The sequence below is a fragment of the Crinia signifera genome, chromosome 5 (genome assembly GCF_055691185.1).
Source record: "Crinia signifera chromosome 5, ASM5569118v1, whole genome shotgun sequence".
NCBI classification, from domain to species: domain Eukaryota; kingdom Metazoa; phylum Chordata; class Amphibia; order Anura; family Myobatrachidae; genus Crinia; species Crinia signifera.
The window spans coordinates 8,411,963-8,438,175 of NC_139221.1; the positions used below are offsets into that span (position 1 = coordinate 8,411,963).

General features: G+C 46.8%; 1 protein-coding gene across 2 annotated transcripts; it reads right to left on the reverse strand.

Moving 5' to 3' along the window:
- Positions 1–682: 682 nt before the first annotated feature.
- On the reverse strand, positions 683–15,981 carry LOC146079918 (uncharacterized). 2 transcript variants are annotated; one of them, XM_083186638.1, is made up of 4 exons: positions 15,875–15,981; positions 7,993–8,119; positions 7,730–7,807; positions 683–7,617 (listed from the first exon to the last, which is right to left on the reverse strand). In XM_083186638.1, exons 1-4 carry the CDS (start codon positions 15,953–15,955, stop codon positions 4,364–4,366), a joined length of 3,540 nt encoding a protein of 1,179 aa, XP_083042764.1. In that variant the 5' UTR covers positions 15,956–15,981; the 3' UTR covers positions 683–4,363. The 2 variants fall into 2 exon arrangements, with proteins under 2 accessions (XP_083042764.1, XP_083042763.1); XM_083186637.1 differs by having other exon boundaries at positions 683–7,620.
- Positions 15,982–26,213: the final 10,232 nt, after the last annotated feature.

Below are 26,213 nucleotides of genomic sequence, written 5' to 3' on the forward strand. Positions count from 1 at the left end.
ATAACATTGCTATTCGATGTTCGCAAATCTGCACCTGCGTTGCCTCTTAAACTGAGGTAGCACTGCTAAAAATGTGACCGCAGTCTGAGGGCTGGAGGCAGTGATGGGTCGTGACTGAGGCATGGTCCGTACAATGGAGGAGTATTAGTACCATTTGGAGGGTGGGTCAGATGTCACACTCAACCCACACATGGTGGCCTGGTTTCACAGCCAGGGGGCTACTGGTGATGTACGAGTGCTCACAAGATTTAGCGAACGCATTGGTGGGTTCGACGCAGCCTCCCGCATGCTAACATCATGGATTGTAGTTTAGCGATTATTTGCAGAACTACAAGCTGTAGTGAACTAGGCCCCATGTTATAAAATCTACAAAGATAAAAACAATGCATAACTCATGTCAAGCTGCTGAGGACTGGCAGTGGGCGGCAGGAAGCGAGCAGGAGAATTTTTTTTTTTTAAAGAACTGTCAAAAGACTGTCCGGCTACTGATTTTTTAAAATTCTTCTGTCCCCCACCGCTGCAGCTCCCCGGGAATCTTTACATGCGATAAAACTCATGCGATTTATCGCATGTAAAAATATGGCACATCAATGCCAAATCATAAGGGAGCTTCAAGGGAAATTAGGCCCGACTTGTCCTCACAGCCAACAATACCGCGTGGTCATAAATAAGAGCCACAAAATGATTGAAGTACACATTTTATTCTCACTGCATACAGCAAGTATTTATTCCATATAAAATCATCTACAGATACCCCCCAGGTGGGGCAGTTTCCGGTCAGTGCAAGTTTATTGTAGCATGCAAGGAACACTCATCAATAGAATACTGTCCTAGGAATGGGCAGAAGTATTAGACAGTGCAGAGAGAGGCGGAAGCAGCAGCCACGTATATATCACCCCAGTGTCGTCACACCCGGGATACAGTGTTCCGCTAAATAAGCCACAGCTAAAGTGACAGGGATGTACAAAGATATAGAGTAAACCTGGTACTGCACAGCACCGCGGACTCTGCCTGCTGCGCCTGTGGGGTGATCCACTTGCGCAGCTCTGCAAGTGTCTGTCCCACTAATATGGCTGCGCCTATGCCGTGACTGTATGTGATTATATGTACAGCCCATGTTATATTGTGTTTTTGTCCTTATTAAGAGTTTCATTTGTTGCACCTGCATAATCTCTGTCCTATGATAACTGCATGTATTCGTTATATAACACATTATACGATTATCTCCAAACACTGTAGCTGGAGGAATTCACCCTGATCAGATCTTCCTCAATATAATCTTTAAATCAATTTAAATCATAATAGCTATTTATTTTTTTGAGCAACTACTCAGCATTGTTTTGATGGTCCAGACGATAAGGTGTGTGATGGTGATATGCGGTAAGGCAGCAGAATGTGGATAAGCGGCCAGGTTGTTGGGAAATAACGCTTCAAATGTTTTGTTTTTGTCTTCGAAAAATCAACGAGCGGGTTTACCCTTTAGGATGTGAATTGTAGGGAAGCCCCTGCTACTAGTCTGCCCTAAATTCACGTATAATGAAGTATTTCGAACACTTGCGGTATATAGCAAACTAACAGAATACAGTTATATGTCGGGACCTACAGTAAACTTTCCATTAACTCATTAGAACACACAATTTAGTTTGCTCGATTATCTGGAAGGATTGTGCATTGTGCACGCGGAGACCATCATATTTGACAAACCGGGTGCTAGTTGAATTTGGGGAGGGGGGGTTGGATTGTTATACAAATGAACACAGGGTGCCAGATATGAGGAGCAAGTCCAGCGGCTGTGCGAGGTGACGGCTGAAGGTTTTTTCTTTATTTTAATGGGAGCATTTAATGGCCTGTAAATGTTTGCCCCTTTTTAAAGGAAAAAAAATTGTCATCCTGAGCAGCCGCCAGACTCACAGCAATATATCCGACCCAGTACTTCTAAATAAAGCAAATAAATGTATTTAGCACATCAGTCACTGCACCAGTGGAGCTTATAATCTATACTTCCTACCACATGTACACGCGCGCACATAGACATTCTTGGGTTCATTTTGTTGGAAGCCAATTAACCTACCAGTAGGTATATATTTGGAGTGTGGGAGAACATAAATGAATTGGAACAGGTACAGAGAAGGGCGACTAAGCTAGTAAAAGGTCTCGAATCACTAGAATACAAAGATAGGGTAACCAGGCTGAATATGTTTTCACTGGAGAAACGGAGGTTGAGAGATGATATGATTGGTATGTTCACATACAGGATTAGGAATCATATGGAACTGGGAGATTATTGGTCACTAACAGGCCTATACTTAGGACACAGGGGCATGTACTGAGGCTCGAGGAAAATAAATTCCGTACTGGATTAAGAAGAGGATTCTTCACCATTAGAGCAGTAACATTCTGGAACTCATTGCCGGTGGGGTGATCACAGCAACTACTGTTAATGAATTTAAATCAAAACTGGATGCATTTCTGGCCACTAAGGGAATCCTATAGATATGACTGACTTATTCACATCAGTAGTTACAAGTCAGATAAGTTGAACTCGATGGACTAATGTCTTTTTTCAGCCTTAATTACTATGTTAGTGTGTGTATAATTGGCCTGATTTAGCCCTCATCCCTAAATTAACAAAACCAGGGACCTGATTCAGAGTTGATCGCTGTTGCAGGTTGATCAATTATTGAATGACTGCGCCTATGAACCATATGCACAGGCAAGTGGAAATAGCGACAGCGTATGGATTGTAATCCCCTCATAGTTTGACTGACAGGAAACCAGCGGTTTGGGGTGGTAACGGTATGTTTTCTGGGAGTGTCTGACAAAACGCAGATGTGCCCAGGCGTTTCAAGGGAGGGTCGTGACATCGGCTCTGGCCCCGATCAGTCTGATTATGTTGCAGATGGCAGTATGGTACTTTACATTTGCACAGATCGGGAAATAATTTGATGGAACGGGAGTTGCAAATGAATTTGCTGGTGACTATTGAATAGTGATTCATTCACAATTCTCTCACAGGTTTACACAGGGCGGAATCTTCATTATCAATCAGAACTGAATCAGGTCTGGGTGTTTTTAAATTCTAAACCGTTAACTTTTTTTTTTAATGTGTCATTATCCAGATTAGGTCATTTTAGGTCTTGTAGAAATAAAGGGCCTGATTCTGGTTGACTCTCTAAGCAGCGAAGATTCCAACGAGCACTGTAACGCCGCTCGCCGGACAAGTGAATGCCCGCTCCCTGCCGCCGCCACGCGTACATCCCCACCACAATGCCTATGGATGTGTTCACGTTAAAATCCATTCGCATGCGAGTGTACGGACCAAAAATAATTTGATGGTCGCTGATTTATCTAAGCTGACTTATTTATGAACAGCGTGGCCAAAAATGTCAGGTCCCCACTCCGCGCAGGCTTCGGTGCGCCTGCATTTGGATTGGGATGCCCAGCAGTTTTTCCGAAAGCACCCCGTTTTTGTGGGAATGCCCCCATGCACGCTGACCGACCTCCAGCCAGCCCCCCTCCGTGCGAACACCTGCGTTCGCACAGCAGCCCTGCACATGCGCAGAAGCAAAACATCGGTCACTGGTGCGAATACCTCAGGGACTGGGTGAATCAGAATCAGGCCGTAAGTCTGTTATTCCCGGTACATAAAACGTAAAAAGACATTTTAATTTTTAGCGTAAGAAGGGTTAGAATAGGTAAGAACCTAAGAATTCAGGGCTTAATAATAACATAACAATGGGCATTTTACACAAGACTAGAACACATGACAAAAAGGAGGAAGTGTTGGGGGCTGCAAGACACGGTTGTCAGGGCTGCGTGGGAAGGCTCGTCAGGGGGTCTGCGCGGGAAGGCATCTCGCAAGTAGCCCCAGAAGTGAGATTCAGGCTCAATGGGGCTAGGGGTCTCTCACAGCCTGTAAACATTGTAGTGCTTGATATTTTGGAAACTATTACAGTGCCCAGATAATTCTCACTCCAAGAAAGTTGGGGAAACAGTATCGAGCACCCAATTCCATAGGATAATTTATAATATCTGCCCTCCATGGGGCAATAAGTTATTTCTATAAATTTTTAAAAATCATCATCATCTACATATTTTTTTGTCCATTCAGTTATCGTATATACGTGATTCCTAACGTATAAATATTTCCTGAAATTATTTCTCAACATGATAATCGTATCATTTTCATAGGATTACAATATGCTGAAAGCTACCCCGGGAGGTAGACGCTGGGCAGGGCTTGTCCCCAATGTTCTCTCACTTACAAAGACTCTGCTTCACCGAATCTAGAATAACGGACTTGTTTCCTAAACACCCGCGATGCCTCAGACACATAAAATTGACACAATGTCTCTACTTCTGTTCAGTCCTTATTTCTTTTGTGAATGAGTTCGTGTTTCCGCAGCTTCGGGCGGTCGACAAACCTTTTCGAGCACTGGGAGCACCCGTGTGGCCTCTCCCCTGTATGTATCATCTCATGTCGCTTCACATGAGACTGTTGAGCGAACTTCTTCTTGCAGAAGGAGCAAGAGTAGGGTTTCTCCCCCGTGTGAATTCTCTGATGGTGCCGGAAAGTGGAGCGATCACTGAAGCTCTTGCCGCACTCTTTGCACTCAAATGGACGCTCATCAGTGTGCGTCCTCAGATGCACCATGTAGGCCGAATTCTGACTAAAGCATTTTCCACACTCCTGGCAGGCGTAGGGCTTCTCTTTAGTGTGCAGTCTCATGTGCACCTTAAGGTATCCGCCGTCACGGAAAGTCTTCCCGCATTCCTTGCAGGTGTAGGGACGCTCGCCAGTGTGTATCATGCGGTGCTGGAGAAGTGTGAAATGCCGAGTGAATATTTTGCCACACTCTTTGCACGTAAACGGTTCCATTCCCGCTAAAGGCCTCTTGCGCTTCTTGAGAATGCAACTGGCGCTGCTGCCTCCGCTCTCATCGGCAGGATTGTCCTGGTTGGGTGTCACATGCAAATTCAGCCTCTTGCCGCATTTGGGGCAAAGTTTGGCCTTCCGCTTTATTTTTTGGCCTTGATCAGGAGTACTAGACTCTTCCGTAGGTCTGGAGCTCTTAGTTTTATGCTTAGGGGGTGATTCTTTAGGCATCTCATCGTGGTCAACAAGATCAGACCTTCTTGGCTTAGCGGTGGAAATGGACCTAGTTTTAACAGGCTTATTTAGCTGAACACTGGTCAGTGGGTGTTTCTTTGGGAAAGCGTGAAAATGTTTTCCACAGTTTGTGCATACCTCACGCGTTTTACTTACAAGAATCTTATCTGCCTCTGTCTCCTGGTTCTTATTACCAGCAGTCATGTTTAGGCCCTTTTTATTGTGCTTTACAGCAATGTTGCTTCTTTGGGAATCCAAGCCAGATATAGGATTTTGCTTTTCTGCAGGGTCCACCCTGCTCTGTATTTTGCGCAGAACCAATGCCGCAGATTTCTTCTCTGCAGCTATATTAAGACCTGGACTTAAGTTGTTACTGGAAACTGTACTCTTAGTAGAGGTTCCAGATCTGTCCTTGCGATGGACTTTGGGATCCTCTGAATCACAATGCTTACAATTACTGCACAGTACAGATTTTTTCCTGTGGTTGGTGCTTTTATCTTTGACTTGAACGGAATGTTTGGCTGGACTTGCGGACTTGGTTGTGTTTTCCTCATTCTTCTCTTTGTCTGCATCGTAGTTATTAGCAGCTGTTGAGCTACTCACTGTTTTTTCTATACCGGGTGAAGAGTTTGGTTTCTTCTTATCGGGAGTTGCCGGCAGTGCTGTTTCACCAGATGTGGCAGAATTTACATGGGAGCGGGTTGGCATGCTGATCAATGTTGGCGAAGCAGTCACATTATTAGCATTTGCCTTCTGGTTATTACCAGCTGTTGAGCTACTCACTGTTTTTTCTATACCGGGTGAAGAGTTTGGTTTCTTCTTAACGGGAGTTGCCGGCAGTGCTGTTTCACCAGATGTGGCAGAATTTACATGGGAGCGGGTTGGCATGCTGGTCACTGTGGCCGAAGCAGTCACATTATTAGCATTTGCCTTCTGGTTATTACCAGCTGTTGAGCTACTCTCTGTTTTTTCTATACCTGGTGAAGAGTTTGGTTTCTTCTTATCGGGAGTCACTGGCAGTGCTGTTTCACCAGATGCGGCAGAGTTTACATGGGAGCGGGTTGGCATGCTGATCAATGTTGGCGAAGCAGTCACATTATTAGCATTTGCCTTCTGGTTTCGGACGCATCTTCTACACATATGAGGAAGAGACTTCTCTATGTTCTTCTTCTGAGAGTCAGTGAGCCTGGACCAGTGAAGAACTTTACCACAATTAGCACAAGCATAAGATTTAATAAATGCCTGGGGCAAGTTGGCGGCAGTGTCCACCTTGTTTTCTGCTTCCCTTACCACATCCAGTTGGTGCTTCCGTTTACTGTTCATATCCACTGGTATGTCGTTCATGTCTGCACCATCAGATGGGTGTGACTGCTTAATGGACTCGACAGAAGCAGAATCTGCCAGATCTGTGGTCCTTCTGGTAACCATCCCACCCATGGTCTTCTCAGGGCTTTTCTCTACTTTTGCCACCTTTTTGGTGCATTTTAATGAGCTCAGCCTTGGTCTTTTCCCTTTGTGGCGTTCCACACTATGGTTCTGTGGCGTAAAAGATCTTTTCCCTGCTCGCTGCATGTCCGGCGACGTTCCGGAATTCTCTGGAGTCATCCTACTATCTTCATCTACTACTCCAATGTCACCTTTTAATGTCAACTGCACCTTATTCTTGCGTGGCTCACTTAAATTAGAAAGGAATCTTCTATTCCGTAGCTTCACTCTCTCCTCAATCCCCACGGCGTGGCTTTCATCAGACTGTGGATCAATTAGAAACATAGTAACTACCTCATTAAACTTTACATGTCTATCTTCCTTCTTCGCATTTCTAGAGCTCATTCCCTTCTTTCCATTTACAAAGCTCTGGTTTCTTTGCCTGCTGAAGCTCTTGTTCCTTTGAATGGAACCGTTGACTTCCTTCACATCTGTGGACACCTTCTCTGACAAAGGATCATGTTTTGTGGTGGTGGCAGCAGTTCTTGGGTGTCCATTGAGCTGTTGACCGGCCTTAACGCTCCTGCCCGGCTTTGGTTTGCAAAGAAGCTGCTGAGCCGTTGAAGCTATTGTGACTTTTTCAGCTTTGCGGTTCCGGAGCTTAAGTTCCAGCGGCGTTTTTGTTATGCAACGACCTGCCAGGGCCATACTTTTATCAAGCAAGGCCAGAGTTGAGATCCCAGGACTCCTGTCATTCTCTGCGTCCGCTGCATTTGTACTTTGATCACCAGGATCTTCCACATGTAAGTCATCATTGATAGCAGTGCAGATATCAGAGTTCTGCCCTCTCTCTCTGCCTGGAGAGCTTCTGGATTTATCCGTATTCTGATTGAAAGAACGACCAACGCGTTTCTTTGATTTCTTCTCTTTCTTCACCCATCTGACTGGGTTCACTCGGGGGTATCGCCGCTGTCTCTTCACCTGTGGTCCAGAGCTACTACCGCTCTCATCTCCTGTGTTGCTGCATCTTTCCCGGAGGGACATTGTCTCAGACTCCAACAATTTCTTGTATTGCCAGGAACCTGCTGAGAAGAGAGAAGCATTTGAGGAATATTCCATTGAGCGTTCCCCAGGAACACAAGAAGAATTCGGCTCCCACCCATAGTGATTATTCAGAGGTAATATGGCTCTCACCTTGGCCGTTGAGCTTTGCGTCGCTTATCACATATGGCTCGCATCCTAATTCAATATTTGAAATGATGTCTGGACGGTCTGTGGGGGAAACAAACACAAACATGAAACCTCAGACTCCGATCTCACGCTACATAGCGGTGTCGTACATTGACCCCTTTGGCTTAACAAGAGCAGCACCATGTACTATGTAATTCATTATATAATATGTGCTTAGTGGGGCTCTGGAACAGGGATACATTAGGAGGCATGCGGGAAACACTCACTGAGCGAGAGAATCATCTGGTAATTATCATTCATTACATCCTTGTACAAGCTCTTCTGCTCATCGTTTAAGCTCTTCCATTCCTCCTCGGTGAAATAGATGGCCACGTCCTCAAAGGTCACCAGAGCCTGGAAAACAAAGGCAGATTTAACAGGCGGAGATAGGGGACGGGGATAGGGTCCATCACACGCCCAACCAGGATCAGTTTATGGGATGTGCACAACATCCACCAGGAGCTCTGCCTTTATTACATGAAGACCTATCAGTACTGCCCCATCTGCTTGCTGGCCTGCACCCACCCTCACCTGTATACTGCCCCTCCTCCACCCACCCTCTACTGTATACTCTTGCTCCTCCATCCACCCTCACCTATATACTGCCACTCCTCCACCCACCCTCCCCTGTATACTCTTGCTCCTCCATCCACACTCACTTGTATACTGCCCCTCCTCCATCCACTCTTCCCTGTATACAGCCCCATCCTCCATCCACCCTCACCTGTAAACTGCCCCATCCACCCTCATCTGTATACTGCCCATCTTCCATCCACTCTCACCTGTATACTGCCCCTCCTCCATCCACCCTCACCTGTATACTGCCCCGCCTCCATCCACTCTCACCTGTATACTGCCATGCCTCCAACCACTCACCTGTATACTGCCCCGCCTCCAACCACTCTCACCTGTATACTGCCCCGCCTCCAACCACTCACCTGTATACTGCCCATCTTCCATCCACTCACCTGTATACTGCCTTATCCACTCTCACCTGTATACCATCCTCCATCCACCCTCATCTGTATACTGCCCCTCCTCCATCCACTCTTCCCTGTATACAGCCCCATCCTCCATTCACCCTCACCTGTAAACTGCCCCATCCACCCTCAACTCACCTATACTGCCCCGCCTCCAACCACTCACCTGTATACTGCCCCGCCTCCAACCACTCTCACCTGTATACTGCCCCGCCTCCAAGCACTCTCACCTGTATACTGCCCCGCCTCCAAGCACTCTCACCTGTATACTGCACCGCCTCCAAGCACTCTCACCTGTATAGTGCCCCTCCTCCACCCACCCTCACCTGTATAGTGCCCCGCCTCCACCCACCCTCACCTGTATAGTGCCCTCCTCCACCCACCCTTACCTGTATAGTGCCCCTCCTCCACCCACACCTGTATATTGCCCCTCCTCCACATACTCACCTGTATACAGCCCCATCCTCCATTCAAAGTATATATACTGGACCACCTGGGTGGAACGGTATATACAGGTGCTTTAAGGTGGGTTGTTTGGCGAGCTGCTCACAGAAAATGGAGAAGGAAGGAAACAGACAAATGGTGGAGCGCTAACACAAAAATTATATATATGACCAATTGGGTATCACAAATATTTTATTTACTAATAATAAAGATTAAAATATTAGCTTAAAAAACAATTGCGTATTTCATAATGCAAATAAAAAGTATACAGCCTAATTTGGGATGCATGGATTACTTATACATACATATATACAATTGGGGGTATCTCACTTGTACTCCTGGGGCGGAGTGTGACAAGCAATGGAAACTGGGATGGCGGGTATCCATAAACCTGCTGGAGTTTTCTTGGGACCTGATCCAGATTTTATTAGATCCTGGGGTTCAGTCCTTGATGCGGTAGCTCCAGATGCAATAGCAGGTGGTGGTGTCCCTTGGAATGTCTAGTAAATGTCCAACAGTTGGAAATGTACCTTTGAAAAAGTTGTCTGTGGACGACGAAACGCGTAAGGCCAAGCGTGTACAGCCTATCAATTTGGGTTTACAAAAAAGAACTCTCACTTGGACCAGCTCTCCATTTCCCCACATTTCCAACTGTTGGACATTGGGCGGTATTCAATGAGCCTGATTCGCCATGTTTTTATCGTTACGATCGGGTGTAGTGAATATACGCTCCCCTGCTGGCACCCCCGGGGGGCAGCCTGTGCTGCCTGGCACCCGGGGAGCCCACCTACCTCCCACAAAGTTCTGGGGCAGGCAGAGAGACTACCATCTCTCTGCCTGGCACCGTCCTCAGGCTCCCTGCGGCAATCGCCGCAGGAGCTCATATTCGCCAGTCAGGGGCAGCGAGCCCCTGACACGTTGAATACCGGAGCCCGCCGGCTCCGGAACGTGGCGAATGTGCAGCGAATCCTAAAAAGAATTTGCTGCACCTCGCAGGTATTCTCATTGAATACCGCCCATTTACTGATCTACCGCATCAAGGACTGAACCCCAGGATCTAATAAAATCTGGATCAGGTCCCAAGAAAACTCCAGCAGGTTTATGGATACCCGCCATCCCAGTTTCCATTGATTGTCACACTCCACCCCAGGAGAGTACTCCTAGGAACAAGTGAGATACCCCCAATTGTATATATGTATGTATAAGTAATCCATGCATCCCAAATAAGGCTGTATACTTTTTATTTGCATTATGAAATACGCAATTGTTTTTTAAGCTAATATTTTAATCTTTATTATTAGTAAATAAAATATTTGATACCCAATTGGTCATATATATATAATTGTTGTGTTAGCGCTCCACCATTTGTCTGTTTCCATCCTCCATTCACCCTCATCTGTATACAGCCCCATCCTCCATCAACTCTCACCTGTATATTGTACCTCCTCCATCCACTCTCACCTGTATATTGTACCTCCTCCATCCACTCTCACCTGTATATTGTACCTCCTCCATCCACTCTCACCTGTATATCGCCCCCTCCTCCATCCACTCTCACCTGTATATTGCCTTTTCTCCATCCACTCTTACCTGTATACTGCCCATCCTCCATCCACTCTCACCTGTATACTGCCCATCCTCCATCCACTCTCACCTGTATACTGCCCATCCTCCGTCCACTCTTACCTGTATACTGCCCATCCTCCATCCACTCTCACCTGTATACTGCCCATCCTCCATCCACTCTCACCTGTATATTGCCCCATCCTTCATCCACTCTTACCTGTATATTGCCCATCCTCCATCCACTCTCACCTGTATACTGCCCCTCCTCCATCCACTCTCACCTGTATACTGCCCATCCTCTATCCACTCACCTGTATACTGCCCATCCTCCATCCACTCTCACCTGTATACTGCCCATCCTCCATCCACTCTCACCTGTATACTGCCCATCCTCCATCCACTCTCACCTGTATACTGCCCATCCTCCATCCACTCTCACCTGTATACTGCCCATCCTCCATCCACTCTCACCTGTATACTGCCATTCATCTAACAATCTAACCAATCTTACCTGTATGAATCAGCACCCCCGCCATTTTATTTATTTATTAACAGTTTCTTATATAGCCCACACATATTCCGCAGCGCTGAACATTCGCATCAGTCCCTGCCCCAGTGGAGCTTACAATCTATATTCCCTACCACATGTACATGCACACAGACATTCTAGGGTTAATTTGTTGGGAGCCAATTAGCCTACTAGTATATTTGTAGACTGTGGGAGGAAACCGGAGTACCCGGGGGAAACCCACGCACGAACAGGGAGAATATACAAACTCCGCACAGTTAGGGCCATGGTGGGAATCTAACCCATGACCACAGCGCTGCGTGGCAGCAATGCTAACCATTACACCATCCATACTGCCCCGCTATACAGATGTAATGTATATATTATAGTGACTCAGCACCCCCCGTATACAGATGTAATGTATATATTATAGTGACTCAGCACCCCCGGTATACAGATGTAATGTATATATTATAGTGACTCAGCACCACCGGTATACAGATATAATGTATATTATAGTGACTCAGCACCATCGGTATACAGATATAATGTATATTATAGTGACTCAGCACCACCGGTATACAGATGTAATGTATATTATAGTAACTCAGCACCACCGGTATACAGATGTAATGTATATATTATAGTGACTCAGCACCCCCGGTATACAGATGTAATGTATATAGTATAGTGATTCAGCACCCTGGTATGCAGATATAATGTATATTATAGTGACTCAGCACCCCCGGTATACAGATGTAATGTATATTAGTGTTCATTCTTGCACCCGCCATCTTTGAAAACCCATGCAGTTCCTGTTTCCTGCCTGGGGTGTCGCTGTCTGCTGTAGTGCTCCTAGCACATGTCTGGTTTGCATATCAGTGCCGATATACAGACCACACTGCTAGAAGCACTACAGCAGACAGCGACACCCCAGGCAGGGAAGAGGAACTGCATGGGTTTTCAAAGAAGGCAGGTGCTAGAATGAACACTGTATATAGTATAGTGACTAAGCACCCCCCGGTATACAGATGTATATTATAGTGACTCAGCACCCCCGTTATACAGCTATAATGTATATTATAGTGACTCGGCACCCCCCGGTATACAGATGTAATGCATATAGTATAGTGACGCAGCACCCCCCGTATACAGATGTAATGTATATAGTATAGTGACTCGGCACCCCCGTATACAGATGTAATGCATATAGTATAGTGACGCAGCACCCCCCGTATACAGATGTAATGTATATAGTATAGTGACTCGGCACCCCCGTATACAGATGTAATGTATATAGTATAGTGACTCAGCACCCCCGGTATACAGATGTAATGTATATAGTATAGTGACTCAGCACCCCCGGTATACAGATGTAATGCATATAGTATAGTGACGCAGCACCCCCCGTATACAGATGTAATGTATATAGTATAGTGACTCGGCACCCCCGTATACAGATGTAATGTATATTATAGTGACTCAGCACCCCCGGTATACAGATGTAATGTATATAGTATAGTGACTCGGCACCCCCGTATACAGATGTAATGTATATAGTATAGTGACTCAGCACCCCCGGTATACAGATGTAATGCATATAGTATAGTGACGCAGCACCCCCGGTATACAGATGTAATGTATATTATAGTGACTCAGCACCCCCGGTATATAGATATAATGTATATTACAGTGACTCAGCACCCCCGGTATACAGATGTAATGCATATAGTATAGTGACTCTGCACCCCCGTATACAGATGTAATGTATATAGTATAGTGACTCAGCACCCCCCGGTATACAGATATAATGTATATTACAGTGACTCAGCACCCCGGTATACAGATGTAATGTATATAGTATAGTGACTCGGCACCCCCGTATACAGATGTAATGTATATAGTATAGTGACTCAGCACCCCCGGTATACAGATATAATGTATATTATAGTGACTCAGCACCCCCGGTATACAGATGTAATGTATATAGTATAGTGACTCAGCACCCCTGGTATACAGATGTAATGTATATAGTATAGTGACTCAGCACCCCCGGTATACAGATGTAATGTATATAGTATAGTGACTCAGCACCCCCAGTATACAGATATAATGTAGATTATAGTGACTCAGCACCCCCGGTATACCGATATAATGTATATTATAGTGACTCAGCACCCCCGGTATACAGATATAATGTAGATTATAGTGACTCAGCACCCCCGGTATACAGATGTAATGTATATAATATAGTGACTCAGCACCACCGGTATACAGGTGTAATGTATATTATAGTGACTCAGCACCCCCGGTATAGAGATGTAATGTAAATAATATAGTGACTCAGCACCCCCGGTATACAGATGTAATGTATATAATATAGTGACTCAGCACCCCCGGTATACAGATGTATATTATAGTGACTCAGCACCCCCGGTATACAGATGTATATTATAGTGACTAAGCACCCCCAGTATACAGATGTATATTATAGTGACTCAGCACCCCCGGTATACAGATATAATGTATATTATAGTGACTCAGCACCCCCGGTATATAGATATAATGTATATTACAGTGACTCAGCGTCCCCGGTATACAGATGTAATGTATATTATAGTGACTCAGCACCCCCGGTATACAGATATAATGTATATTATAGTGACTCAGCACCTACAGATGTAATGTATATAGTATAGTGACTCAGCACCCCCGGTATACAGATGTATATTATAGTGACTCAGCACCCCCGGTATACAGATGTATATTATAGTGACTCAGCACCCCCGGTATACAGATGTATATTATAGTGACTAAGCACCCCCGGTATACAGATGTATATTATAGTGACTCAGCACCCCCGGTATACAGATGTATATTATAGTGACTAAGCACCCCCGGTATACAGATGTATATTATAGTGACTCAGCACCCCCGGTATACAGATATAATGTATATTATAGTGACTCAGCACCCCGGTATATAGATATAATGTATATTATAGTGACTCAGCACCCCCGGTATACAAATATAATGTATATTATAGTGACTCAGCACCCCCGGTATACAGATGTAATGTATATTATAGTGACTCAGCATCCCCGGTATACAGATGTAATGTATATTATAGTGACTCAGCACCCCCGGTATATAGATATAATGTATATTATAGTGACTCAGCACCCCCGGTGTATAGATATAATGTATATTACAGTGACTCAGCACCCCCGGTATACAGATATAATGTATATTATAGTGACTCAGCACCCCCGGTATACAGATATAATGTATATTATAGTGACTCAGCACCCCCGGTATACAGATATAATGTATATAGTATAGTGACTCAGCACTCCCGGTACCGTATACAATGGTAATGTATATAATAGTGACAGCACCCCCGGTATACAGCTGTATTATATATACATTGCTCCAGTACTCACCCGTTCCATGTAATGTATATAATGTAGTGACTCAGCACCCCCGGTATACAGATGTAATGTATATAATATAGTGACTCAGCACCCCCGGTATACAGATGTATATTATAGTGACTCAGCACCCCCGGTATACAGATGTATATTATAGTGACTAAGCACCCCCAGTATACAGATGTATATTATAGTGACTCAGCACCCCCGGTATACAGATATAATGTATATTATAGTGACTCAGCACCCCCGGTATATAGATATAATGTATATTACAGTGACTCAGCGTCCCCGGTATACAGATGTAATGTATATTATAGTGACTCAGCACCCCCGGTATACAGATATAATGTATATTATAGTGACTCAGCACCTACAGATGTAATGTATATAGTATAGTGACTCAGCACCCCCGGTATACAGATGTATATTATAGTGACTCAGCACCCCCGGTATACAGATGTATATTATAGTGACTCAGCACCCCCGGTATACAGATGTATATTATAGTGACTCAGCACCCCCGGTATACAGATGTATATTATAGTGACTAAGCACCCCCGGTATACAGATGTATATTATAGTGACTCAGCACCCCCGGTATACAGATGTATATTATAGTGACTAAGCACCCCCGGTATACAGATGTATATTATAGTGACTCAGCACCCCCGGTATACAGATATAATGTATATTATAGTGACTCAGCACCCCGGTATATAGATATAATGTATATTATAGTGACTCAGCACCCCCGGTATACAAATATAATGTATATTATAGTGACTCAGCACCCCCGGTATACAGATGTAATGTATATTATAGTGACTCAGCATCCCCGGTATACAGATGTAATGTATATTATAGTGACTCAGCACCCCCGGTATATAGATATAATGTATATTATAGTGACTCAGCACCCCCGGTGTATAGATATAATGTATATTACAGTGACTCAGCACCCCCGGTATACAGATATAATGTATATTATAGTGACTCAGCACCCCCGGTATACAGATATAATGTATATTATAGTGACTCAGCACCCCCGGTATACAGATATAATGTATATAGTATAGTGACTCAGCACTCCCGGTACCGTATACAACGGTAATGTATATAATAGTGACAGCACCCCCGGTATACAGCTGTATTATATATACATTGCTCCAGTACTCACCCGTTCCATGCCGTTGCCTGTTGCCCCGCTCCGGGCCGCCTGATGATCCTGTACAGAAACCGGAAGTGCAGCACGGGGCATGCTGGGAGATAGAGTCCCGCCCACTGCCTGAGGGCACACACGAGGGCAGAAGCTGGACTACAAATCCCGTCATGCCGTGGACACAGTGCATCACGTGATGTCTGGACACAGAGCCGCCAGAAAGACAGGAAAATTCTGATTCCTTCCGGGTACACAATACACATTGACTGATACAGCCAGTGTGATAGAGTGTCAGCTCCTGGGCACAGTCTATATAACTCCCTATACCTAGCCAGTGTGATAGTGTCAGCTCCTGGGCACAGCCTATATAACTCCCTATACCTAGCCAGTGTGATAGTGTCATCTCCTGGGCACAGCCTATATAACTCCCTATACCTAGCCAGTGTGATAGAGTCATCTCCTGGGCACAGTCTATATAAAGCCCTATACCTAGCCAGTGTGATAGTGTCATCTCCTGGGCACAGTCTATATAACTCCCTATACCTAGCCAGTGTGATAGTGTCATCTCCTGGGCACAGCCTATATAACTCCCTATACCTAGCCAGTGTGATAGAGTCATCTCCTGGGCACAGTCTATATAAAGCCCTATACCTAGCCAGTGTGATAGTGTCATCTCCTGGGCACAGTCTGTATAACTCCCTATACCTAGCCAGTGTGATAGTGTCATCTCCTGGGCACAGTCTATATAAAGCCCTATACCTAGCCAGTGTGATAGTGTCATCTCCTGGGCACAGTCTATATAAAGCCCTATACCTAGCCAGTGTGATAGTGTCAGCTCCTGGGCACAGCCTATATAACTCCCTATACCTAGCCAGTGTGATAGTGTCATCTCCTGGGCACAGTCTGTATAACTCCCTATACCTAGCCAGTGTGATAGAGTGTCAGCTCCTTGGCACAGCCTATATAACTCCCTATACCTAGCCAGTGTGATAGTGTCATCTCCTGGGCACAGTCTGTATAACTCCCTATACCTAGCCAGTGTGATAGTGTCATCTCCTGGGCACAGTCTGTATAACTCCCTATACCTAGCCAGTGTGATAGTGTCATCTCCTGGGCACAGTCTGTATAACTCCCCATACCTAGCCAGTGTGATAGTGTCATCTCCTGGGCACAGTCTGTATAACTCCCTATACCTAGCCAGTGTGATAGTGTCATCTCCTGGGCACAGTCTATATAACTCCCTATACCTAGCCAGTGTGATAGTGTCAGCTCCTGGGCACAGCCTATATAACTCCCTATACCTAGCCAGTGTGATAGAGTGTCAGCTCCTTGGCACAGCCTATATAACTCCCTATACCTAGCCAGTGTGATAGTGTCATCTCCTGGGCACAGTCTGTATAACTCCCTATACCTAGCCAGTGTGATAGTGTCATCTCCTGGGCACAGTCTATATAACTCCCTATACCTAGCCAGTGTGATAGTGTCAGCTCCTGGGCACAGCCTATATAACTCCCTATACCTAGCCAGTGTGATAGTGTCATCTCCTGGGCACAGTCTATATAACTCCCCATACCTAGCCAGTGTGATAGAGTCAGTCTATATAACTCCCTATACCTAGCCAGTGTGATAGTGTCAGCTCCTGGGCACAGCCTATATAACTCCCTATACCTAGCCAGTGTGATAGTGTCATCTCCTGGGCACAGTCTATATAACTCCCTATACCTAGCCAGTGTGATAGTGTCATCTCCTGGGCACAGTCTATATAACTCCCTATACCTAGCCAGTGTGATAGTGTCATCTCCTGGGCACAGTCTATATAACACCCTATACCTAGCCAGTGTGACAGTGTCATCTCCTGGGCACAGTCTATATAACTCCCCATACCTAGCCAGTGTGATAGTGTCATCTCCTGGGCACAGTCTATATAACTCCCTATACCTAGCCAGTGTGGAGTGTCAGCTCCTGGGCACAGTCTATATAACTCCCCATACCTAGCCAGAGTGATAGTGTCATCTCCTGGGCACAGTCTATATAACTCCCCATACCTAGCCAGTGTGATAGTGTCATCTCCTGGGCACAGCCTATATAACTCCCTATACCTAGCCAGTGTGATAGTGTCATCTCCTGGGCACAGTCTGTATAACTCCCTATACCTAGCCAGTGTGATAGTGTCATCTCCTGGGCACAGTCTATATAACTCCCTATACCTAGCCAGTGTGATAGTGTCAGCTCCTGGGCACAGCCTATATAACTCCCTATACCTAGCCAGTGTGATAGTGTCATCTCCTGGGCACAGTCTATATAACTCCCCATACCTAGCCAGTGTGATAGAGTCAGTCTATATAACTCCCTATACCTAGCCAGTGTGATAGTGTCAGCTCCTGGGCACAGCCTATATAACTCCCTATACCTAGCCAGTGTGATAGTGTCATCTCCTGGGCACAGTCTATATAACTCCCTATACCTAGCCAGTGTGATAGTGTCATCTCCTGGGCACAGTCTATATAACACCCTATACCTAGCCAGTGTGACAGTGTCATCTCCTGGGCACAGTCTATATAACTCCCCATACCTAGCCAGTGTGATAGTGTCATCTCCTGGGCACAGTCTATATAACTCCCTATACCTAGCCAGTGTGGAGTGTCAGCTCCTGGGCACAGTCTATATAACTCCCCATACCTAGCCAGAGTGATAGTGTCATCTCCTGGGCACAGTCTATATAACTCCCCATACCTAGCCAGTGTGATAGTGTCATCTCCTGGGCACAGCCTATATAACTCCCCATACCTAGCCAGTGTGATAGTGTCATCTCCTGGGCACAGTCTATATAACTCCCCATACCTAGCCAGTGTGATAGTGTCATCTCCTGGGCACAGTCTATATAACTCCCTATACCTAGCCAGTGTGATAGTGTCATCTCCTTGGTACAGTCTATATAACTCCATATACCTAGCCGGTGTGATAGTGTCATCTCCTGGGCACAGTCTATATAACTCCCTATACCTAGCCAGTGTGATAGTGTCATCTCCTAGGCAAAGTCTATATAACTCCCCATACCTAGCCAGTGTGATAGTGTCATCTCCTGGGCACAGTCTATATAAAGCCCTATACCTAGCCAGTGTGATAGAGTGTCAGCTCCTGGGCACAGCCTATATAACTCCCTATACCTAGCCAGTGTGATAGTGTCATCTCCTGGGCACAGTCTATATAAAGCCCTATACCTAGCCAGTGTGACAGTGTCATCTCCTGGGCACAGTCTATATAACTCCCCATACCTAGCCAGTGTGATAGTGTCATCTCCTGGGCACAGTCTATATAACTCCCTATACCTAGCCAGTGTGGAGTGTCAGCTCCTGGGCACAGTCTATATAACTCCCCATACCTAGCCAGTGTGATAGTGTCATCTCCTGGGCACAGCCTATATAACTCCCCATACCTAGCCAGTGTGATAGTGTCATCTCCTGGGCACAGCCTATATAACTCCCTATACCTAGCCAGTGTGATAGTGTCATCTCCTGGGCACAGCCTATATAACTCCCCATACCTAGCCAGTGTGATAGTGTCATCTCCTGGGCACAGTCTATATAACTCCCTATACCTAGCCAGTGTGATAGTGTCATCTCCTTGGTACAGTCTATATAACTCCATATACCTAGCCGGTGTGATAGTGTCATCTCCTGGGCACAGTCTATATAACTCCCTATACCTAGCCAGTGTGATAGTGTCATCTCCTAGGCAAAGTCTATATAACTCCCCATACCTAGCCAGTGTGATAGTGTCATCTCCTGGGCACAGTCTATATAAAGCCCTATACCTAGCCAGTGTGATAGAGTGTCAGCTCCTGGGCACAGCCTATATAACTCCCTATACCTAGCCAGTGTGATAGTGTCAGCTCCTGGGCACAGCCTATATAACTCCCTATACCTAGCCAGTGTGATAGAGTGTCAGCTCCTAGGCACAGCCTATATAACTCCCTATACCTAGCCAGTGTGATAGAGTCATCTCCTGGGCACAGTCTATATAAAGCCCTATACCTAGCCAGTGTGATAGTGTCATCTCCTGGGCACAGTCTGTATAACTCCCTATACCTAGCCAGTGTGATAGTGTCATCTCCTGGGCACAGTCTATATAAAGCCCTATACCTAGCCAGTGTTATGGAGTTTCAGACACTTGGTCCAGTCTAAATATCCAGCCAGTGTGGAGTGTCAGCTCTTGAGTCCAGTCTATGTATGTCCTTATACCCAGACAATGTGATAGATTGTCATTTCCTGGGCCCAGTTTATGTGTCTCCCTATACCCAGCCAGTGTAAAGGAGTGTCAGCTCTTGAGTCCAGTGTATTTATCTCTCTATTCCTCTGCTAGCTGGAACGTCAGCTCTTGCGGCCTGTGTATGTATCTGCCTATACCACTGCCTTAGAGTGTCAGCTTACAGGAATTCTTATGATACAATTGTTATAGGTCAGCTCTCTCGTTCTATAGTTTCCCTCAGGCGAGCCGTGTACACACAGTGAGATATTGGCTAATGGACAACTTTCACTAAGCGATTTTGTGTAACTAATGACCGTCCATGATCTAGTCACAATTGCCTGCACAGTCTATCTATGCTAGGAGATACTGACCGCGTCGTTATCTGTGCTAGGAGATACTGACAGCGTCGTTATCTATGCTAGGAGATACTGACAGCGTCGTTATCTATGCAGGACAAAAACTGGGGGATTTTGGCTAACCTAGGAGATTTTGACTAGTCTACACCCCTTTATTCTTTCCATAAACTGACATAATTCCTTCCAGGGGGTTGACCCTATTAACCCCGAAGGGTGGGAGTTGCCATTCAGGTGCCGGTTTAATGGTGAAAACAGCACCTGAATTAACCCTAATTCGCACCCTTCGCAGGGCCGAATTCACTGGAAATTGCTTGCACCCCGATGGAGGTGTGAGCACTTTTCAGCGAATTCGGCCCACCGTAAAGTGGGCCCACTTTCGTGATGATTCGCAACTTGTAAATCATTCCACACCGTTCAGGGTTAATAGGCTCGACCCCCAGGTGTGTGATTGACTGTAACCATCACACTGACATGGCTCCTCCCAGTTGTGTGAATGACTGTAACCATCACTACACTGACATGACTCCTCCTAGGTGTGTGGCGTAGACTGTAAATATCACACTGACATGGCACCTCCCAGGTGTGTGACTCCGACTGTAACCATCACACTGACATGGCTCCTCCCAGGTGTGTGACTCCGACTGTAACCATCACACTGACATGGCTCCTCCCAGGTGTGTGACTCCGACTGTAACCATCACACTGACATGGCACCTCCCAGGTGTGTGACTCCGACTGTAACCATCACACTGACATGGCTCCTCCCAGGTGTGTGACTCCTACTGTAACCATCACACTGACATGGCTCCTCCCAGGTGTGTGACTCCGACTGTAACCATCACACTGACATGGCTCCTCCCAGGTGTGTGACCTAGACTGTAACCATCACACTGATATGGCTCCTCCCAGGTGTGTGACTCCGACTGTAACCATCACACTGACATGCCTCCTCCTAGGTGTGTGACTCCGACTGTAACCATCACACTGACATGGCTCCTCCCAGGTGTGTGACTCCGACTGTAACCATCACACTGACATGGCTCCTCCCAGGTGTGTGATTACGACTGTAACCATCACACTGACATGGCTCCTCCCAGGTGTGAGACTCTGACTGTAACAATCACTGCACTGACATGGCTCCTCCCAGATGTGTGACTCCAACTGTAATAACAATCAGTGCACTGACATGGCTCCTCCCAGGTGTGTGACCTAGACTGTAACCATCACACTGACATGGCTCCTCCCAGGTGTGTGATTCCGACTGTAACCATCACACTGACATGGCTCCTCCCATGTGTGTGTCTCCGACTGTAATAACAATCACTGCATTGACCTGGCTCCTCCCATGTGTGTGTCTCCGACTGTAATAACAATCACTGCACTGATCTGGCTCCTCCCAGGTGCGTGACTCTGCCTGTAACCATAACACTGACATGGCTCCTCCCAGGTGTGTGACTTCACCTGTAACCATTACTCTGACATGGCTCCTCCCAGGTGTGTTGACTTCACCTGTAACCATAACACTGACATGGCTCCTCCCAGGTGTGTGAATTCAACTATAACCATTACTCTGACATGGCTCCTCCCAGGTGTGAGACTCTGACCGATAAGAATCCCTGCACTGACATGGCTGCTCCCATGTGTGACTCCGTCTGTAACAATCACTGCACTGACATGGCTCCTCCCAGATGTGTGACTCCAACTGTAATAACAATCAGGATACGGTCGTATTGTCGACACCACTTAGGTCGGCAGTCATTCATTCGACCCCCGTTGGGTCGACAGGTGGGAAGGTCGACAGGTGTCTAGGTCGAATTGGGCGAAGGTCGACAGGTGGCAAGGTCGACATAGCGTTAGGTCGACATGGGTTAGGTCGACAGGTCGGAAGGCCGACATGATTTTTTTTGCTGTTTTTTTGAGCTGACATGTGCCGACAGGCGGTATTTCATGTCCTACCATCCACTAGGGCGTGGTGGGAGAATAAAATAGTGTGCGAGGCACCGAGCCCGAAGTATTGCGAGCGATGCGAGGGGCTGCGGTTGACTTCCAACTGTGTCCATGTCGACTGTGTCAACATTCGGGTAAAAAAAAAAAAACATGTCTACCTTCCGAACTGTCAACCTAAACTATGTTGACATAACGCTATGTCGACCTAAACCCATGTCGACCTTGTCCCATGGCGACCTTGCCACCTGTCGACCTTCACCCATGTCGACATAGACACCTGTCGACCTTCCCACCTGTCGACCCAACGGTGTCGACCTAATGACTGTCGACCTAAGTGTGGCCGATAAAATGATCCATACCCATAACAATAACTGCACTGACATGGCTCCTCCCAGGTGCGTGACTCCGCCTGTAACCATCACACTGACATGGCTCCTCCCAGGTGTGTGACTCCGACGGTAACCATAACACTGACATGGCTCCTCCCAGGTGTGTGACTCCGCCTGTAACCATCACACTGACATGGCTCCTCCCAGGTGTGTGACTCTGCCTGTAACCATCACACTGACATGGCTCCTCCCAGGTGTGTGACTCTGCCTGTAACCATCACACTGACATGTCTCCTCCCAGGTGTGTGACTCTGCCTGTAACCATCACACTGACATGGCTCCTCCCAGGTGTGTGACTCTGCCTGTAACCATCACACTGACATGGCTCCTCCCAGGTGCGTGACTCCGACGGTAACCATCACACTGACATGGCTCCTCCCAGGTGTGCGACTCCGAGTGTAATAACAATCAGTGCACTGACCTGGCTCCTCCCAGGTGTGTGACTCCGACTGTAATAACAATCAGTGCACTGACCTGGCTCCTCCCAGGTACGTGACTCTGCCTGTAACCATCACACTGACATGGCTCCTCCCAGGTGCGTGACTCCGACGGTAACCATAACACTGACATGGCTCCTCCCAGGTGTGTGACTCCGAGTGTAATAACAATCACTGCATTGACGTGGCTGCTTCCAGGCATGTGACTCCAAATGGAATATCAATCACTGCACTGACATGGCTCCTCCCAGGTGCGTGACTCCGCCTGTAACAATCACTGCACTGACATGGCTCCTCCCAGGTGTGTGACACCAACTGTAATAACAATCACTGCACTGACATGGCTCCTCCCAGGTGTGTGACTCCGACTGTAATAACAATCACTGCACTGACATGGCTCCTCCCAGGTGTGTGACTATGACTGTAATAACAATCACTGCATTGACATGGCTGCTCCCAGGTGTCTGACTCCGACTGTAATAACAATCACTGCACTGACATGGCTCCTCCCAGGTGTGTGACTCCGACTGTAATAACAATCACTGCACTGACATGGCTGCACCCTTAATGGGTGTGATGCGATGTGCACTCCCGTGCACATTATATTGCACAGCACAGAAAGTATGTGCTGCATGTACTTTTTGAACTAGATTGCATCGTATCTAATACAAACCACACAGTGTTTAGAACGTCTAATGCTTTTTGGAATAGATGCGATGCAATCAAAATGCACAAAGTTTATCGCTCTGTGTATTGGCAGCATAACAAGAATCACTGCAATAACATGGCTCCTCCCTGGTGTGTGAATCCGACTCTAACAATCACTGCACTGACATGGCTCCTCCCAGGTGTGTGACTCCGACTGAAATAACAATCACTGCAATAAATTGGCTCCTCCCAGGTGTGTGACTCTGACTGTAATAACAATCACTACACTGACATAACTCCTCTCAGGTGTGTGACTCAGACTGAAATAACAATCACTGCAATAAATTGGATCATCCCAGGGGAATCGGGACATCTGTCAGAATGAACTTAGGTCTACAGTCATTAGGTCAACCCCACTAGGTCGACTGGCAGGAAGGTCGACCTGACTTAAGGTCGACATGGCCCAAGGTCGACATGACTTAAGGTCGAATTTGCATAAAGGTCGACATGAGGAAGGTCGACTGGTTATAAGGTCGACATGGGTTTTTCACTGTTTTTTTATCCGAATGTCGACACAGTCGACATGGACACAGTTGGCAATGAGAATCGGACCCTCGCATCGCTCGCAATGCTTTGGGCACGGTGCCTCGCTGCGCTCGGCACACTATTTTATTCTCCCACCACGCCCTAGTGGATGGTAAGGCATGAAATACCGCCTGTCGGCACATGTCGGCTCAAAAAACAGTGAAAAACCCATGTCGACCTTATGACCAGTCGACCTTCCTCATGTCGACCTTTAGTCATGTCGACCTTAAGTCAGGTCGACCTTCCTGCCAGTCGACCTAGTGGGGCCGACCTAATGACTGTAGACCTAAGTTCATTCTAATAGATGACCGCATCCCATCCCAGGTGTGTGACTCCTGCTGTAATAACAATTATTGGACTGACATGGCTCCTCCCAGGTGTGTGACACCGACTTTAATAACAATTATTGGACTGACATGGCTCCTCCCAGGTTTGCAACTCCGAATGTAACACCGACTGTAATAACAATCATTAGACTGACATAACTCCTCCCAGGTGTGTAACTCCGACTGAAATAACAATCACTGCACTAAATTGGCTCCTCCCAGGTGCGTGGGATAAGAATCACTGCACTGACATGGCTCCTTGCAGATGTGTGACTCCAACTGTAATAACAAACACTGCACTAAATTGACTCCCCTCAGGTGTGTGACACTGACTGTAACAATCACTGCACTGAAATGGCTCCGCCCAGGTGCGTGATACCGACTATTGAGAATCCCTGCACTAACATGGCTCCTCCCAGGTGAGTGACTCCGAATGTAACACCGACTGTAATAACAATCACGGTACTTGGGTAGTTTCATGGCGTCACTTGTCAGCATCAGCGTCGGCAGCTTGTATCTGCGACTGTGTGTACATTCGCAGCTAATCGGAGCTTACGCAGTTAGTGTAGTTAGTCAGTGTTACGCAGTAAGCATAATCAGTGTGCGTTGTGTCACCGCGAGCAGCGGATGACATGACATGTGTGAATGTGTTCCTGAAACACCCCCACATTGGCGTGGAGTTGATTTTACATATATTCCGCGTCCCCTCAACCACGCTTCGGGCTCGTTTTCCGCCTACCCTCGGGGGGCCCATTGCGCTCGCCACGATTCTGGCTCTGTGGCTTACTGCACTCACCACACTTTATGAAATCAACTCCACACCGACGTGGATAGTGGGGGTATGAACAGGTTGGGATGACACGTACCACGTCCCCTCACGGAGCCCGCTTCGAGCTGACGTGGATAGAAGAGGTTTGAAATGGAGGCATTTGCCAGTAACATGGAGCACTGGCAAATGCGTCCTTTATTGTGTATGAGATGCACTTGCGGCTGCACCCCCCCTTTGTGCACGAGACGCACTTGCAACCGAACCCCTAACCCTGACCATCTCTCTGAAGCGGACATGGGCAGGGTTGCCGTACCCTGCCACACAAATTACTGAGACGCATGCGTATGAGACTCTTGTGTGTCCCTCTCCGCCGGCGTCCGCTGGCGCAGGGGATCTGGTGGTTACCGGCACTGTATGCGAGGCGCTCACTAGGCTTGCCAGGGATGCCGTGGACAGAGCTGCAGCTTGCGGGGAGAGTATGTGACTACGCTGCCTGACGGGGACACTACGCTGACTATGCAGGGCTGCCGCGGGGACACTACGCTGACTATTCTGGGCTGCCGTTGTTCTACTCTGACAACATAGCTTGGCCTACGCTGACAACGTAGCATAACGTGGCGCCGTAAAACTACACAAGTACCACAATCACTAT

What these genes read in the sequence shown, in the direction of transcription:
- LOC146079918 (XM_083186637.1), bottom strand. Translation starts at nt 15,955, where the DNA reads ATGCCCCGTGCTGCACTTCCGGTTTCTGTACAGGATCATCAGGCGGCC. An exon ending in CAGGCAACGGCATGGAACGG is followed by an intron (nt 8,120 to 15,874) that starts GTGAGTACTGGA and finishes TTTGTTTTCCAG; the next exon opens with GCTCTGGTGACCTTTGAGGA. An exon ending in CGCAAAGCTCAACGGCCAAG is followed by an intron (nt 7,621 to 7,729) that starts GTGAGAGCCATA and finishes CTCTCTTCTCAG; the next exon opens with CAGGTTCCTGGCAATACAAG.